Below are 20,229 nucleotides of genomic sequence, written 5' to 3'. Positions count from 1 at the left end.
CAAAGTTTTTAACTACATGTTTGTAATGGTAATGGTGTATAGTTTAACGTCCCGCTCGGGAATTTTTTCACTCATATGGAGACGTCATCTTTGTTGGTGAGGGGCTGCAAATGTAAGTATATCCTCCACCCTTACGTCATTAAGCAAGGAGGAATTTTTATTGTGCCACACCTGCTGTGACACGGAGCCTTGGTTTTAGCGGTCTATCCAAAGGACCGTCCCATATAGTTGCCTCTTGCGATAAACAAGGGGCACTGAGGACCCATTCTAACCTGGATCCCCACAGGATTACTACTCATTTGTACATATGTATCAAACTTGGTTAAAGTTAGTATTTAAACAATATATCAGACGTCTCCATATGAGTGGAAAATTCTCGAGTGACTTAAGTAAAAACAATCAATCATAAACAATATAACCCAACATCAATATTGAAATATTAGGTCGTTTAGGACTCAGGTGGTAAAAAAAGGGAATTAAAAAAACAACAACAAAAAATAAATTGTTTTGTAACTGAAAGTCTATAGGAAAATAAAGATAACTGCTTTTTTAGCTCCATATCCATACAATCAATACTCTTATCATCCGCCAAATTTTGATTCGTTTCTCAGGTACGTGTAGATAAAATCCCCTTGACAGCAACCATGAAAACAATTAGAGAGCAGAGGCTATCTTGAAAACGTATAAATATCCAAGTTGAAACTGATAGGAAGCCAGTCTGTTCCAGAAATGTGATGTGGCTGATTTTGATTTTTATAGCTGTCACCGGTGCAGTCCTTTTACCCGAAGGCTGCAAAAATGTTACAGTATGTGGTCAGTTGCCGTGGTCAGACTGGACTACATGCAGCCAGTCCTGTGGCGGTGGTTCTCAAATCAGGAAGCGAGAGATATGTGGTTTACCAGAATGGAATGAGGAGGAAGTAGAGGAACGTTGCGGGAAACCACTGCGGATAGAACACAGAGTTTGCAATGCCGAGTGTCTAAACGACGGAATGTTTGTTGATGATATTTGCATTTGTAAACCTGGAAAGACCGGTATATGCTGTGAACACGGTAAGCATAAAAGCAAAACTTTTCCAAAAACATTAAAGGAATTTTTACAAATGTAGAAAAAAGACCCCTGCGTACGTTTGGTCGCGGTGGTCTTGTGGTTAGGGCACTCATTTCACAACAGACATCTGGTTCTGAGACGAATTTTCTAACCACAACAAGCACAACTGACGTCAATTTCGATTATTCAACGATTGTGAACTAAATCATTTAACATAAAATATAATGGCCAAAAAATGTTTCGTTTCAGAGATGTATACTAGTATTCCTATATTTAGTAAGAAATCAAAAATATTTTGTTTGCTTTTTTGAATGTTGGACTCAAGTTTTGATTAAGATTGCAGAAAAAATTAGAATTTACATGTATATTTCAACGATCAGTCTTTACGAATGTAACAGTTATAAATAAAGTTTCTTCATTTGTTAGCGACCCTAGGTGTGCTTATAAAAAAAACCTTATTGTAGAATTTCTTTAAGTTTACTTTTTTAATGTGGATGTATTTGTTGGTGTACTTTATTTCCGCAAATATGTCGCAGTTGTATGGGTTTTAGAGTGCAAGATTTCGGAAAGGGCGTATTGGACGAAGAAACAAATGTCATTATATATGGGATTCTTTGAGGAAAGTTATGTCTGAATAATATTTACAGAAAAACACATACATTTGTACATGTACATAGAAAAAACAAAGCAAGACAACTAAAAGAACGTCAATCTGCAACTATTTTAGATCAGAATTTAGTGTGTGCATACCAATACGTGTAATAACCACCGAATATACATATAGTATAAAGACATGCACCATTGCACTACTCTGCCAAGTCGTCATTGCATGAAAATTAATTTTAGACTCTAAAACGTTTCCTAAATGAACACGAGACACTAATTAGTGCTTGAAAACTACCACAAGTAAATTTGTTGTGCCAGAATATTGGCCAGTGCACAACTCCGTTTACCCGATCCGGATATGGGGCTCACGGCGGGTGTGACCGTTCAACAGGGGATGCTTACTTCTCCTAGGCACCTGATCCCACCTCTGGTGTGTCCAGGGGTCCGTGTTTGCCCAACTACCTATTTTGCATTGCTTATAGGAGTTATGAGATTGATCACTGTTCGTTATCTTCACCTTGCATAAGGAGATTGGCGAAGAGAAAACTTTAACCGAAACTGAGGTATGCGAAAATGATAGTCCGTGCAACGCCTATAATATTTAAAATACACACGAGGAAAGAACTATTTCGCCGCCTACCTTCTAGTTAATTTTTAAAAGTTATAGTATTAAATGATTTTTATGTAAATACACGTATCTATATGGATTTTCATAAAAATTGATTTATTTGACAAAACAAACTTCAGAGAGATAACTATAATTTGGGTTAAAATCAGTAGTTTACTAGAGGAATCAATGGAAAACGGAAAATTATTTTTTAAAACATCTCCCCCCCCCCGGTGAAACACAGATTCCTTTTTAAAGGTGTTATGAATTGTCATTTAGCAAATTAATACCAACACTTTTATTGTTTCCGGGAGGGGGATATGGTTCTTGACCAAAACACAGTGAAAGTATTCACTCTTTGATCAATTTCAAATAAGGCTAAAGTGTGAAAAATGAAGATTAAGCATTTTTACTCCACATATAAATGTAATAGTAATTTGGCAAATTATATGGTTATTCATTGATATCAATAAGCATTTTGAAATTGAAGACGTTTTAAAGCCCGGTTTCGAAGAACATTTTTCTACCCCGAATCAAAAGGAGCTGAAATTAAGAGCGATTGATTAATTAACACTGATATTAATGTTACTAATCAATAACTAATGGATTCTACTTTGCATTTAAAAAAAATCATTAGCAAAATTGCAAAGCTTTTAAGATATACGAGTCGAAAATGTAGGCGGGAATCCAGAGTTAATGTGCACAGTTCTTCCATGCAGGAAAATATCACGTGCAAACTCCCCATTTCTAATGATGGTTGGTTTCATTTGTGTTATGTCCCGTCGAAATATTTTCGCCTATATTGAGACGTCACCAAATGTAGGTGAGGTACCACAAATTTAGACATACATGTACATATATGATTAGCGCTTACGGCCGTAGCAGTGAGGGTTCTTTGTCCTGACACCGCCCACCGCGACATGGATTCTCCATTTTTTAGGTCATATCCGAAGGACCAGTGCTTCTCACTTCTAAATGCCGATCGTTTGGTGAAGGAGCAATCACTACCTCTGTTTATGTCTTAGGTTCAACGCAGCTATTTGCATGGCACGACCGGGACTAGAACTTGCAATCTCTCGGTTATGAAGCGAACGCTCTACCATTTCCATTGATGGTTGGTTGGTTGAATATTGTTTAACGTTCCGCTCCAGAATTTTTCATTCATATGGAGACGTCCCATTTCCATTGAAATTTAATTCTTAATTTCCCTGCATCGAATGATTACAAAATTATTCGGATAACACCAAAACTCGGGAAAATATGCTTTATCTTTATAAAAATCAACATTTTAGGAATTTGTTTACAAGCGGTAAAACAATTTTATCTTAAAATTCTGCACCATACATTGATTAAGCTAAGTTATGTTTAAAGCGTTTTACGAGAATCTTGAAATTTCGGCATTGACAGTAGTGTTAGCGATAAGTGAACGAATGGGAAGAACGCACAGAGTTTATATCCTCCCTCTTAACGAAACGTATTCAACGCATAATACAGTGTATAGATGCATGTGTGTACTTGCAACAGGAAGTGATGTACATGTATAAAACAACGATAATTCATGATTTTATTAAGTCAACGAATTTTTACATTATGTGTTTGAATTATTAGGACTTCTGGCAGTTTATTTCTAATTCAAATACATGTATCTTATTATCTAGATTAATGATGAGATGACCTTTTATTTCCATAAATTCTCTGTTAGTCTTTCGCTATGTCAAAATTATTATGAAGTAAATCTGTAAATTCCTCTTACTAGGGTCATAGACATCACCTTCGTTTTCAATGGTTTTGTTTCAATCTTTTTTCCCGCTGTATCTTTTCGTGTTCAACACTAATCCGCAATCGGAATACTGGTATATCTACGAACTTTCAACTTTCACTTTACATAAATTGATTCCAAATGAGGCAAACCCTTTATATACATTGGACTCGTTCGCTTTAAAATTTGATGTACATAAATGTATATTAATTAAAGAATCCGCCTGATAGATAAAAACCAAAAAAAAAACTGGCTGTAATAACAGTCCATGACTCATTGCAGTGAATAACAGACACTAGCAACGATTACCAATTTATTCATATAAAAGCAATGACACATTCGGGATATACTGAAATGGACAATATCGGCCGCATGTGAAAATTTTGTGGGGTAACTGGGGAGTCGCCCAGTGAGCCAGTTTAACTTAACTTGTAAGGGGTACACTGGGGGCCCCGAGTAAAACATTCAGTGCCCAGACCTGAACGGACGCCAGCATTCTAAGGAGGTAAGCGAGACCCACCCTTCTCACCTTGTCTCCTGCAGTGCTACCTGGTATGTACATTATCATGGACATAAGCCCCGAACATGCATCAGACTGTAGCATCCCCTCACTGAAGTGAGATGGACATGGCCCCAACCGTCCCCGGTGGTGGCCCCACTATTAGTTTACTTGTTTTAACTTGTACGACTTTTAGTACTGTAAATTGCCCCCTGCTTTAGAAGCAGGTGGGGGAAACAATCAGGTTTTGGAGCAGAAACAGTCATCACATACCATTACCGACTTCCCAGTTCGGCCACAGACATTGGAACAATGTCCCCCACAAAAAACTTGGAGGATTAAAAACGAGTGAAACTCAAAATACAATAAAGAGTTACATGGATAAGAATAAGTCATTTGACAAAACCACAGTACTTGAACCTGGAGTTGCACAAAAATTACAGTAAACGCACAATTGACAAACAGCAGCAAGTACGAAATGTTGAATTACTTGTGCGGCGGGTAAGAAAAACCTTGACGTTTGAAGAACAGAAAAAAATAAAAATATTCCAAGGCCGCTTGAATATTGTTGAGAAATAATTGATTTCCCAGGACCGACATACAGCTGAAAGCCATCTGTTCGGAACAACTCAATCTCAGTAGCCTTGATGACATGGTCGTCTCCAATGTACAAACCTCTAACCTGGTTAGCCATGAATTTTTATCATGCAACTATGGGCAAAATGCCAATATCTTCTAGGTACTGAAAACGTGTCGTAGGAGTGCCATCCGCATGAAAAGAGCAATATATAAGTAATGAGGGGGGGGGGGTATAACTATGCCTTAATTGGTAGTGTTGGGCGGATAATTTGACAAACTAGGGGTTTGTCGGTTTGGTTGGTCTTGGACCTAAATGTGTAAATACTAAAACTTGACCTAGTTGGTTTTGAGAAACTTGTGGAGTTGACAATGACAAAAAATTACTGACTGAGCAAACCGTAAAAATGCCAATGAAAAGGCTGCTGAAAAAATAAGACATGATTTAAAAAAAAAAAGACGAGCGACATACTGATGTTGAAGCATGAAAGATTTTAACAAATAATTGGTACAATATAGGAAGTCTGATATATTGAGACGCCTATAGACCGCTTGACACCTTCTAGGGATGAGAGAAATTTAATTGGTTGTTTATGTACATCAACCAGAATTCGCTGTGAATTTTGCCCCAAGACATAGCAGGGTTGGAGGCCTTACGGAGTCGGAATTGCTCGTCATACTTTTGCCAATTTTGTGAACGATTAGCTGCAAGCCTTATTTATATCTCGCATGTACTTAAGCATTGCTTGGGCCGTTTGACTATGTTGAAGTACGATGCTCGTGTAAATCATGAAGGCTGATGTCCACTTTTCTATGCTCAAAAAGGAGTTAAGTTGGCGCTTGACTACGCATAGCTTGCCATTGACAAGTTGTACATCCCCGTGGAACTCAAATTGCTCCATTTCCGGAGCCGATTGGAGTAGGACAGACAGATCAATAAATCCCCCTCCCATATTTTTTGCTTGAGTTCAAGCGGGACATGACTGCCGATATCATCGCATGTAGATGTAATTTGACAAGATAAGGGTAAATAGGCCGCTTGGTCCAACAAAAAATTGAAAAACTCACCCGGGTTATCCGGTGTATTTTCGATTGGGAATCGAGGGACCTCCTCAGGGGGCTGTGGCTGCCCCTCTGCAGGGGCTAGTCGATCCGTCCAAGGTGTGGCCGTGTGCTTTGGACTTCGTTCCCGGAGCTGAGCTGTTGTCCGACGATTACGTTTCATCCCGACCCCCCTGGCCGGGGATCTCTGGGTCGCTGCTCGATTTTAGGTGGCATTCCTAATGCAGGAAAAATTGTCAAGAAGCTACGTGTAGGGAATAAATCAAAAAAAAAAAAAAAAAAGGGGGGGGGAGAAAAAACTCGGCCACGTGCTTGGTTTCCGCCTCAAATACAAGAACCACGTTGCTGCTTCGGTTGGAAAAAGTGTAATGAATGGGTTCGATCACAGGGAGTACCGAGTGTGACGTAGTGCATACAAATTAACTTGTACCATCTAGCCAGTAAAGTCACGTAGACCCGACCTACAGGGTGTATCAAAATTAATATGGACTATTTGATATAAACTCACATAATCTCGATTATTCGAGGTGTAGAAATGATATCAAATTCAAGCTCAATTATCTTTAAAATATCTAGTTCAATTAAAACAATTTCGATTTAAAAAGGCTAGTTTGGGGGGAAATTGTTGAAAACAATATTTATCTTTTTCAATGTTGTTTTGGGGTGGGTGGGTTGGTAAAAACCTCTTTTTTTCATTATTATTGTTGTACATTTACATGTATATAGTGCTTTATCTAATCAAGACAACCGCCCTAAAGCATTTTACGTGTAAAACAATAAAAGCAAACTCAAAAAACAATACATACATAGAAAAAAAACCATAAAAAAATATTAAAACTGAGGTTAACTTAGATATGAGAAGGCAAAACTACACGATTTTTTCTTATCATTGGATAGACTCATTAAATCCTTTCTTAAAGGGACTGATTCACAATTTTCCCTAAAATTTTGTTTGCAATATTAATGATCAAAATCTACTGTCTAATGTGTTTGAAAGATTTCACATAAAAATTAAGGTTATAAATAATCACAGAAGCTCATTTTAGAGAGTTTGTTATTTGTTGTGAAAATAAAGTTTGAGGTGTGTTATTGTTTATGAAGTTTTTAAAAGAAATGGATTTCGATTTAAAGTAGGGGTCTAGTAGCGTGACGTCATGTCCGGATCGAACTCTGGTATTGGTTCACGTACTATTATTATCAAACATATTTTTACATTTACCTGTATGTTTTTTAATTTAGTAAAATGAATACAATAACACTCAATCACTTATATTTGAGTAGACTATGGCTCCAATCTTCTTTCCATTTTTTGTCATCTAATTCACACATAAAACCAGAGGTACATATTTGTTTAATTGATATACAGGGGTATTACATGTTAAAATTATCTGTAAATTAAAAAAAATTCATGATATGCGATAATGCACTTGTGGAATTAAATAAAACAATTCTGCACTTGTTATATATTTGTTATCTTGTTATATATTTGTTTTCTTCTATTATGTGAAAATCATCTTCAAAATGACTATTTTGGCCAAAAAATGTAAATATAAATTGAGATGCTGTGAAAATATTATGCTGAGAAAGGGCAGATTTTTAAGATGTATTTTAACAAGCATTCATATATGAACATAATATGTGAGTTTGAATGAAAAATCACAAGTCAAATTTTTTAAATATTCATATTAGTGGTGTTGCAGTGTCGTATTTTTGACTGCCGAGGGCCTGTATTGAGTTCAATTTTGTACCACCATTATTAAAAAACATGAAATTGTGTTAAAATTTCACTTTTAATTATTTAGTTAAACATATTTATTTCATATTTGAGGAAAAAAATTGCAGCATCATACCCTCCAACAAAATTTTATGGACATATTCTAGGACTTCTTCAATGAATTTTGATATTGCCGTTTGACAAATGGGGGTGCACGTAATAAAAATACCATAATTTACTCATTATACTGACAACCCCCCATTTTTTTGTTTTTATCATACCCTCAAATGAACAATCTAAGTATTTAAACTCAAATTTTTGAGAAATCACAAGTAGGTCCAGGACTAGGGACCTACCTTAAGTACATTATATCTATCACATTTCAAGTATTCTTTAGGTAAAATGTGTCATCTAGCAGTTAAATTTGTGACCGTACAAAATTAACAACTCACTGGTTTATTTGTTAACATAAAAAGACTCGAGTCTTTGTTTACATATAACACAGATTTAAAGCTAAAATATTGCTTTTATTTTTGCATTATGAAGGTCAAAATTTTGGATATCAATATTAAGTGAGTTATATTTTTTAATATTTGGCTTAAAAATGATTTTTTTTAAAATCGTGAACCGTTGCCTTTAAGGTGGCAGCCAGAATAAAGTAAAAACATATTAAAGGGGTTAAATTATAATTCAAATATTTCTTCAGTATATTTATTTTATTGGTGAATCCACATACTGTCACAAGGGGGTGGGGGGTGTAAGAAAATGACAAAGCAGGGAAAGGAGGTGTACCCACAGGCCCTTGCATAATATTTATAATCGTTAAAATACCTATGCATTAACATGTAGTATATTAAACAGTGTATTCTGAGGATAATAAATGATGGTATATATAGATGATAAGGTTGAAAACATTCAAATCACATGTAAACCGAAATCCTGGATCCGCCATTGCCTTGTTCAGGACAAGCCTTTTTGAATTTACCAAATGCTGACATCCTCATAACATTATTGCATACAATATTTTCTGTTCCGTTTTCCGTTCCGCGTTTTAGCAACACGCATCATATTGCCAGTTATTTTTTGTTGACAAGGAAAACTATGTTTTGCTGCAGAATGCGTTATTCGATCAAATTAAATAAATCGTAATGATTATCTAATTTCTTTAAGCTCTTCTTGATCTCACCGTTAAAATTGTCAGGGGTCCGTGTTTACTCTGCTCCCAGTTTTGTATTTGAGATTGATCACTGTTCGTTATCTTTTTCTTATGCAATGACAACCGAATGTCTAAATAATTTAGAATTCGCACAGGATCAAAACGGAATTATATAATGACTCAGGATAAATAAACAAGATAACCGATACGAAAGTTTGGTTTTTTTAAATTCAGATTGAAACAGTTTTTTTTTTCCTCCTCGGCTGAAAACTCGAGTGAGCTTTTAAATTCAAAATGTGTTTGTCGTCCGTCTGTCTGGCGTCTATAAACATTTCACATTTTCTATTTCTTCTCAGGAACTACTGAACTAATTTCAACAAAACTGGTGCAAAACATGTATATGTAAACGGAATTCTTAGTTTGTTTAAATGAAGGACGATGTTTCATTCGAAAGGGACATGATTTGAAAAAAAATATAAGTGTAATGATTTAAAAATCTTTACAAGAACCAATAGTCTATTAACATAGAAGCTTTACTATATGACGATAATTTCAGTTTAATTCATGATCCCTAGAGTCAGGATTGGACACATATTAAGTTTGTGTGGTCCACAGCTCTATGTGTTCGGACCGCCTGAAGTGCTTTAAGAGAATTAAAACCTAGATACATTTTTTAAACATATCAAGAATCACAATGGTACAACACATTGAATTTATATGCAATCATCCTCGTGAAAAAATAATCAATCTCATAAAACCTATAAAGAATATAAAATTGATTAGGGCAAACACGGACTGCTAGACACACCAGAAGTGGGGTGTTACTAAAACGCGGAACGGAACGGAAAATATTGTATGCAATTATGTTATGAGGAGGTCAGCATTTTGTAAAATAAAAAGGCTTATTATGAACAAGGAAAGCAGAAATTACAGAGAGAACGCGAAGTAATCCACAGAATCCACCGTTTAATATACTTCATACTAATACGCATGTCTTTTAAAATCATGAACTTACCAAGGAAAATATTAAGCAAGGGCTTGGGGGTACTACCATAGTTTTTCCCGGCTTTGTCATTTGCCCAACTCTCTATTTTGTATTGCTTATAGGAGATTGATCACTGTTCGTTATCTTCACCTTTCATGATGCAGAATTTTAAGATAAAATTGTGTACCAGAATTTTGATTTTAATCAAACTGAAGCACCCCACCCACCCCCGATTTTTTGTGTTGTATTAGCTACACTAATCATTCTAATTCTAAAATTCTTTTCCGTTTCCTTTCCGTGTTTTAGTATAGTAAGAACGGTCCAACGATTGGTCTGAAAAACGTCAGACAGCGTTGGAATTTCCGATTTGCATTTTGAATAATTTTCTGATCCCATCAAAAAGCATAATTTTAACAGTAAAGATTATAGTAGGAAATAACAAATGGGTACATTCACGACAAATTTAAACACAGGGCTATATATGCACTTTATATAATCACTATATTACATTCTTTCTGACTTAAAACTTCAGACAATGATTGTACGCTGATCCTTGTACCGGTATACTTTTGATGATAACAAACAGTGATCCATCTCATCAATCTAATGAATCTTTTTTTTTCAATTTGACCAGTGAATATGGATCTTGGTATCATTTTTGTTATCATCGATCATTAGATTTGACTGCTGTAACGGTAAAACGTGACATGATCTTTTGTATTTAAGACTTAACTTCGTTGGATAGCCTTACAACATCGAAGGAAAGGGCGTCTTCTTTCCTCAGGGAAAGTGGAAGTCGATCAAAGAGGGATGACCACATTGACGAGGAATGTCGTGAATCGGGGTCTTGTGATCACGAAGAAGTGGAAGAATGGATCCATTACCGTCGCATCCACAAAAGTGTGGTACGTTGAGATTTGACATATGCTTAATCTGTAGCACCCATTATTATTCGTTATTATGTGTGTTATTGACGGTGTTAGGACGTACATCGCGGTGTTGATTATTTCCATATACGACGAAGCAAAACAAAGCTGGGGATTGCACCACAACAAATAATTTACATAAGTATAATTTCTACAAATCTGTCGTAAATTTCGACATCGTCTGTAATATTGGTGTATATACTTCTGCTATTTACAGTATGTAGAATTATGGCCGGCAATCACACGACGCATTTTATCCTAAATGAATAAAAGAACGCCATTCTAGTACGAAATAAATTGAAATACTTAAACGTATTAAATTTTACCTTTGCGGTAATAATTGATTTTCGTACAAAACTTCTGGCAATGATTCTTTTGATATAGCTAACAATGGTTATAATTATTATAATGCATGGTAGTGTGTGATAGATGCACACGAAATTCCAAATCTGATGCGTAGCCATTGCGTAGTGACCACCCCGATATACAAATTAAATACAATAAAGGGGGAGTGTTATAAATTTCTTTAATACAGTTTTATGTCAAATTAACATACAAAAATCACCCCAGGACCATGGCTGTGCATTATACCATTGATTGATTGTATACTGTTAACGCCCTGCTTCAGAATATTTCCTTCATATGGAAACGTCACGCCGGTGATGGGCTGCAAAATTTAGGCCTATGCTCCGCACTTACGGTCTATGAGTAGGGAGGGATCTTTACCGTGCCAAACCTGTTGTAACACCGGGCCGCGGTCTTACAAAGACCGCCCCATTTCATCGCCTCTTACGACAAGCAAGGGGTACTGGGGACCTATTCTAACCTGGACCCCCACGGTATTATTATACGATTGCAATAAATTATTTCAAAAATGGGGCCTCCGTGGCCGAGTAGTTAGAGCATCGCGCTCAAAATCACACGGCCTCTTACCTCTTTCGGGGTTTTGCTAAAACGCGGAACGGAAGACGGAGCGGAACAGAAAACGAAAAATATTTTATGCACTAATGTTATGAGGAGTTCAGCATTTTATAAAATCAAATGGCTTATTATGAACTAGGGAAGCAGAAATTACAGAGAAAACAGGAAGTCACCCTCAGAATCCACCATTTCATATCAATACCTCATACTAATGCATTATTGTGTATTTAAAAACGGTGGATTTTGTGGATGAATGTACTAACGTACAGGTTCTTACTTAATATTTGGCATAGTAAGTTTTAATAATAATATTAAGCAAGCGCCTTTTGGTACCATCCATTTTCCCGGCTTTGTAACACACACCCCACCCCCATCCTTCGATTGTGACAGTATGTTGTTTCACAATTGAATTTTAAAAAATAAGATAAATATACTGAAAAAGACTTGATTATAATTTAACCCCTTTCAAATTATATTACTTTATTCTGGCTGCTACCCTAAGAAAAAAAATTATGAGCCTACCCAATGAATAAAAGTCCCCTCCCCGAAAACAACATTTTAAAAGATGAAATAATGTTTTGAACAATTTTCCCCAAACGTAGCCTTTTTAAATCGAACGTGCTTTTAATCGAACTAGATATGTTTAAGATAAATGAATTTGAATTTAGTTTTACACCTGGTACAATATACATTTATATATCACATCAAATTTCAAAGCGAACAAGTCCGTTGTGGAAAAAAAGGTTTGCCTCATTTTGGATGAATCTATGTGAAAGTTCGTACATTTACCGATATCCTGCGGATTAGTAGTGAAACTGAAAAGATACAGCGGGAAACAAAGATTGAAACAGAATCAATGTAAACAAGGGTGAAGTTTACGACCCATAGTAAGAGGAATCATGTTCAGTTTTATTTCATAATATATAAAATGGCTTAAAGGCTAACACAGAATTTGTGCTTGAATGGAATTAAAAGACATCTCATTTTCAATCTAAATGTTATGATATACAAATATTTAGTTTAGTAATGAACTGCCAGAAGTCATCCCTATTTAGCATTGGAGTGCTGCGGTCACTAAGTCTGTTAGTTAAAAATAATAATAAATCAAACACGATATGTTTAACTTGTTGACTTAATAAGATTGAGTTATCGTTGTTTTATACATATCACACTCCCTGTTGTAAGCACACACATACATGGTAAATGTGTAAATGCATACAGTACATGTGCGTTAATGACGTTTTGCCACGGAACGGGGGGGGTGTAAATCATGCATTTTCTTTTCATTCTTTACCCATAGGTGTCACTGCTAGCTAACACCTCTGTCAATGCTGAAATTTCAAAATTCTTGTAAAATGCTTTGTAAATTCTGATACAAGGATTAACACACTTCGCTTAATCAATTTATGATGCAAACATTTAAAGATAAAGTTGTTTTATCGCTTGTGAAAAATTCCCAAATTGTTGATTTTTAATCAAAATGAATGATTTCCCCCCAATTTTTGGCGTTATCTTATCTACATTAATCATTCTAATTTTTAAATTCCGTCTCCCGTTCCGCATTTTAGCAACACCCCCTCTATCGGCGCGGGTTCGAATCCCGCTCGCGCCGGTAAGTGAGGAAATTTCCCAGTTTACTTTCGGAAGGTCGGTGGTCTCTTCCCAGGTATATTGTATCTGGGTTCTCTCTTCCACCAATAAAAAACTGGGCGCCACCAGATAACTGAAAAATTGTTGAATGTGGCGGGAAAACATCAATCAATCATAAAAAATGTTGAAGAAAAAATTGTCACGTAGGGATCCAGGTTAGAATAGATCATCAGTACCGCTTGCTTGTCGTAGAAGGCGACTAAATGGGGCGGTCCTTCTGATGACACCGCAAAAACCGAGGTTCCGTGTCACAGCAGGTGTGCCACAATAAAGATCCCTCCCTGTTCAAAGGCCATAAGCGCCTAGCATAGGCCTAAATTTTGCAGCCCTTCACCGGCAGTGGTATCGTCTCCATATGAGTGAAATATTCTCGAGAGGGATGTTAAACAATATTCAATCAATTAATCAAACATTTTGGGAAGAACAAGACCAGAATTCCAAGTTAAACTAGTAGCTAGTGTTGATTCATATCCATCTGTATTCAGTAGTTTAGTTAATGAATCGATAATTGATATTTGAATGGGGAAAAAATCTTCGTTTCATGTACGCATTCAGCGGATATTATTTGGGATTGTTAAGAGGTCGGGGTCAAAGAAATGCTATCGAACTGCATGCGTTCTGATGTATTTTAGAACGGTCAGGTAGAGCAAGGCAACGCGGTGAGCATTATACCTACGAGAGTTGTGTGCATGTTTTACAATGTGTTTGAAATTGATTTTCATCAAACAACTACTAAAACCGTAACAAATAAATTGGCAGACATTTTTCCAGTCGATTAATCTTCACAACAAGAGATAAACCTGGAATGTAAATTTGTTCATTCCAAGATAAATCACAAAATCCGATGGAAAAATCGCCAGGGTAAAAGTTGAAACTAAAATGAGAATACCCAAAAGGGTATATACAAATGACAAGTACACCGATTGCCTGAAACAAGTACTTAGGTCATGCCTATAGTACTGTAAAAATCACAAAATGTCAGTAATTACAAACACATTTAACACATTTACTAGTTTTAAAGATTGACCAGAACCGCAAATTAGCATATACATGTAAAGGTGTTACCAACAATACGTAAATGATCTATGCAACAAATGAATAAACTGAAAATGTTTTTCCATTTTCTAGAAAATCTATTTTCTCTCTGATATTAACGCTCCCCTTACACTCCGATATAAATATACATTTCCTTGTTTATTCAAGTAAACTCCGTCGCAAACGAATTTCCGACTGCAATCTCCTTCACGGGGAGACACAAAATAATTCCCGTGTTCCCAAAACCCAAAATAACCCAGTGATGGCAATGCGCATCTCAATATTGCATTCACTTTGTCTGCTATTTCATTGTATCCAAAATTAACCTTAACTCTCGGCAATAACTTGCAAACAATTATCTTCGCAATATTATACTGCATCCGATACTACAACTTCAATTTTATCAGCCAACAATGCAGGATCTATACTAGAAACAATATCGTTCTCCCCAATCATTAAAACGACTATCTCAGGACCTAAAACAACTACTCTCTCCATATCCTCAGATTCTATGTCATGAACTTTCCTTCCACCTACACCCCTGTACAAAACGGAATGCTTTCTTTCAAGACCTAAGATTTGAAGAATATCTAATATCACCACCTTGTTTAAAAAATTCGTGAAAACAACAAACAGTTGAGTGACCCAAAATAACTGAAGTTTTACCCGTTGAAGACATGATAATATAATTTACTCACCGAATACTTGCTAACATTTAACTCAGAAACTTGACAAAATGTCCGTCTCCCAAGGCTGTAGGTGGGAGAAGAGGCAGAGTGACGCGCTGCACGGCCGAAATTTTATTGTTAGATTCTGATTGGTCAATCTCTGCCGCTCCTAAGACATGAAATAAAATTACCATTATCATGCATCACCTAACAATATATCAGACTTTAACATTCAAAGAGGATACTTATTGATTACTATAAAATATTTTAAGTAAACTTAAATTTATTTATGATGAACACTCTGGAAAATGAATGACATAATTAGAATATTAATTTAAAACTTCATTGAACCTAACAGTGTCAATGGATGAAGGACAGACGATGCGGGGAAAGAAGTTGTGGACCAGGATACCGCTGTTATACGACCCACAATGATTGCTCGAAGTTAAGTAGTTACCACGTGGGGTGTTCAGGTAAGAACAAACGAGTTAATATGTGGTGCATTGTTCTAGCGATTGCAACTGGAATTTCTATAAGATATTTTAAATATTACATGTTTTATAGATATAAACGAATGTAACAGTAACCCATGCATGCACGGAGGAAGATGCCACGATTTAGTGAATAGATTTACGTGTTCTTGCCCGGATGAGTATTATGGAAGACGTTGCGAATACGGTAAATATGCATGATCGATTTAATTGCAGAAATTGGCGTTTTGATATTTGTCAAGCAAATGCGAATAGTTTTAATACAATACGTAGTGTTGGTTCATGTATACATAGTAGATTATTATATTTCAGGAATAAATTTTAATTTTGAAAATGCATGAACTTCGAGTATGCACACCGTCATTCTTCGTAAAGTGCGTATTTTCTGCCCATTTTTATTTTGATCGAAATTCCTATCCGTTAAAATGGACGTACTTTTAACGATTTTTTCATACGCACATTATTGACAATTACAGCACATTCATGAGGAAATAGCTATCATTAGAATTTGTAAAGAAATCAACGACAAAAACATTGAACATGCAAATATATATATATATATATATATATATATATATATATATATAGGAATAATATATTGTTCTAGCGATTACAACTGGAAGTTTTATAAGATACTAAATATTACATGTTTTATAGATATAAACGAATGTGACAGTTACCCATGCATGCTTCAACGGTCGTTCTTTGCACACTGAATTTCACTACGGATAACTCCGTTTACTTGTTCAAGATATAGAGCTCACGGCGGGTGTGACCGGTCGACAGGGGATACATTCCTCCTATGCACATGCTCCCACCTTATATATATATATATATATATATATATATATATATAAATTTTACAACAATAATTTTCATTCATATGTCGATATATATATAGGGCTCACGGCGGGTGTGACCGGTCAACAGGGGATGCTTACTCCTCCTAGGCACCTGATCCCACCTCTGGTGTGTCCAGGGGTCCGTGTTTGCCCAACTATTTATTTGTATTGCTTATAGGAGTTATGAGATTGATCACTGTTCGTTATCTTCACCTTGCATCCGGATCCCTGTGAACTCGTAGTAAAACACACTACAGAGTCTTTATGAATCGTATTGTGTATACATTTTTCGTTGTTATCAACTAGTATATAAGGAAAATGTTACTCACTCCTTATTATTCATGTGCATGTACTTGATTGTCATTGTTATTCAAATTTGCATAAAAATCATGGTATTGGTAAACATAAGTTTTAAAGCAACGTATTATGACGAAAGTTGATGATTTTACAACGACAAAAGATAAGAGCAGAAGGGTTGCTACTTTAGAAGTGTGTACATTACTACAATTATTTAAACATGACCTAAATACTCAAACTTTACTCGTTTAGACTTGTCTGTTGGTGTCAACACAACATAAACAACACAAATTAATCATTACATAAAACAGATACATAATCATGTCTTGTAACAATCTTTGATGTAAAAATGTTAATGCTAGTAGATTGAAAATAAATGATGACCTTTTTGCACTTGATATTTAAACAATTCATGATGTAGAATTCGAGACTTTAAAAAGGGATACAAGGAGAGTAATGTCAATTTCTGAAATTGCATGTAAATTACAAACAAAGTATTGTCTTAAAATTTACTCAACATTGTTTTGACATTAACATTTTTGCTGATCATTAGAAATACCTTAGTTAACCATGACAAACATTAAAACTATGGAAAATAAGATTTAAAAATTTTCAGTTCAAATCGTGTCTATGCCCCCATTAAAAGTTGCGGGCGGGGGTGTTATAAATGATAGTTTTGTATTATTGGTCAAAATACTGAATATTTATACAAAATTTCCGGTAAATTAATTTAGACGTTCTTTAAGAATCGGCGTTCGGTTTGGAAAAATATATCGAACAAATTAATTGACTACAACGTTTAAATTTGTTCCAAGTCTCAACTGCTTATATCATACAACTGAAATATAAGTAGAATTTACGATATGTTGGATACAACAGAAACTGTAAAATCGTGCAAATTTACGACTTGTTTGATTAAATAATCCTTCCGCCACAAAAAGTAGTCCCTGCCAAACCCTTTTAGTATTTGAAACGACACAAATTTTAAATATTCAACTCGATAGGGATAAGTAGTACATGTATAATATGTTTGGACCAATGCGATCAATATTGAACCAGTACATACAAAGTTATAGCATCCTGTACAGTTGTGCATAAAAGCTGATCAGCTAACTTTCTTAAAGTCAAACTTTCAAATTGTCTTTGATAGCGACTTGCTCCTGGAAACAAAACTGGTGTTGGCCGGGTACGTGTAGTGATCACCTCGCCAAGAACTGTGTCTGCAGTGATGGATTCTCACTTTCATCCAGTGACTCCCACAAAATTTGTAACTGTATGTATTTTGTACTCTTAAATGTTTTTTGCTGAATCGCAAATATATGCATGGTATATAAAAATGATACAAAATACCTTTCTTGTACTTACATCTAGCAATTGCATCTAGCAATATTTCAGTCTACTAATCGTGATTGTAACAACTACAGTATAATTATTTACAATTCAACATCCATTATTTCATTTCAGTAAAAGTTGCACCAAATTTACTAACATGTCGACTTGGAGTACAAAACAGTGGTGGTGAAGCCCGAAATTCAACTTCCATTGGACCATGTCTTCAAGAGAAAGCGAATTATATGAAGTTTCAGCCAGCTGAATTATCTTTTGAGTTTACATTTTCAAGCAAAGTGAACGTTTCAACTCCTCAGCCAAGTCACATTGCAGAATTTCAATTTGGAATTGTCAATTCATCCATACATCTTTCAAAGAGAAATGCCTTAGGTACCTACTGTTGCATGTTAAAATAATTTTTTTTTCAAATGTCAAGTGAGAAAGAATGCAGTGATATAACTTAAGTATTGGGATGAGTTCTGATGATGCTGTAACTAAGACATTTATCATTTTGTTAAGGATACCGAGAAAATCTGGAGTCATTGGATCCTAAACAGTCAAACAGTTGTACATTAAACATCTATACAGACATAAAACCTCTTTCCACCTTAATTACGTGCAAAATGTCAATAGGGGCGAAATGGAGTTTACAAGATGGCGAACAGTAAGTGTAGAATAAAATTACATGTACATTATATAACGCATTTGTGTACTCGGAATAGTCAAACAACCATTTAGTTCACAACACTTGTAAAATTTCTGATACTTTATTTGAAATCGTTTAAAAATGATTTATCGTAGAGGTTGGGTTTTGAAATAACAACTTTCATATTCGCAAATCAGTAGTGTTTCTAACTGTAGTTCATTTTTCTATTATTCATTTGATAGCCTTTGTTTGGAGTTCATAGCGTATGCAGGAGGATACCTAAAAACGTTAGATTTCAATAATCACTCATCATCCCCACATATCTATCGTTCTACAAAATCGTCTCATGAAGTATGTATGATACGAGACTCCACTGCGCCCAAACATTGTCTAGAAGGCAATTCATGCAGAAACAATGAACATATTCTGTTTGAAAATCGATTAACAAAAACTGTCGATATTGGTGTAACACTACGAGGTTGGTTTGACCCCTATCTTCACAACCCTGATCAGGCATCTGGAATAAAAACTTATACAATAACCATTCATGATACGAAAGAGAAAGACAACATGACACTAACGATGGATGAAAGCTCCTTGTTAACTCTGAACATTACTAGTGACACCCAGTCAATCAAATTACCTGACAAGCAACCAGCATTGTATGGAGTTTCGCTGGGCATTATTGACAATGCTGGTAATTTCAAACAAGCAAGACGGTTCGTTTTGTTCGATAATTCGTCAGAAATCTTGATCAATCCTACAAAAAAACTTAAAGTTAGTACAGGAAATCCAGCTACTAACTACTCATGGCAGACAAATCATGGGAAAATTTGTGTTAACTGGATAAAACGATACTATAATTCTTTCAATGTTAACTACAATTTGTTGAGGAAAATCCAGGCTGATTATCACAGTCTTTACAACGGAGTTTATGAACAACACACTGGTCAACTTCCTGTCAGCGGAACTCTGAATGTGGATGGTATCGTTGACTTTCGATATGCGGTTACGTTGAACGATATTGAACTAGAAAATATACCGGTTCCAAATTTTATGAAGCAATCGATTTGCAGACATTACAATGTAAGGGACGGAGAAACATATAAGGCTTCCATTATTCCTGAAGATATAATGAACAACACCATAAAAGAAACAATAGCAATACATATAGATGCAAGTGTTCCGGACATCAATGACATGTATCTGATTAAAGACGGGGTTCATCAGCTGTTCGTTCATAACTCTACTGATCTATCAAAAATGACGATTTCATTTGAAGCTTTAGATGAACACAGCGGTCTCTATTCCATTGAATGGATGCTTGGTACATCCTTAGGTGGACAAGAGTTAGGTATAGGTAGCCTTGCGGTGAATCGCTTTCAGTTTGGAGTAAGTATGACATTTAT

The 20,229-nt window shown here is 35.5% G+C and overlaps 1 protein-coding gene across 1 annotated transcript in view; it reads left to right on the top strand.

The window, feature by feature from the left end:
- The first annotated feature begins 707 nt into the window (after positions 1-707).
- Positions 708-20,229, top strand: part of LOC125651344 (uncharacterized) — a 32,069-nt gene continuing 12,547 nt past the window's right edge. The window contains exons 1-8 of the mRNA XM_056167201.1: positions 708-1,053; positions 10,742-10,920; positions 15,574-15,688; positions 15,780-15,893; positions 17,996-18,118; positions 18,310-18,564; positions 18,694-18,838; positions 19,063-20,212. Coding sequence (XP_056023176.1) covers positions 735-1,053; positions 10,742-10,920; positions 15,574-15,688; positions 15,780-15,893; positions 17,996-18,118; positions 18,310-18,564; positions 18,694-18,838; positions 19,063-20,212 — 2,400 coding nt within the window. The 5' untranslated portion in view covers positions 708-734. The remainder of the gene's footprint in view (positions 1,054-10,741; positions 10,921-15,573; positions 15,689-15,779; positions 15,894-17,995; positions 18,119-18,309; positions 18,565-18,693; positions 18,839-19,062; positions 20,213-20,229) is intronic.

Source organism: Ostrea edulis, chromosome 5 (assembly GCF_947568905.1).
Source record: "Ostrea edulis chromosome 5, xbOstEdul1.1, whole genome shotgun sequence".
Lineage (NCBI taxonomy): Eukaryota > Metazoa > Mollusca > Bivalvia > Ostreida > Ostreidae > Ostrea > Ostrea edulis.
This window is presented reverse-complemented; position numbering and strand designations above follow the sequence as displayed.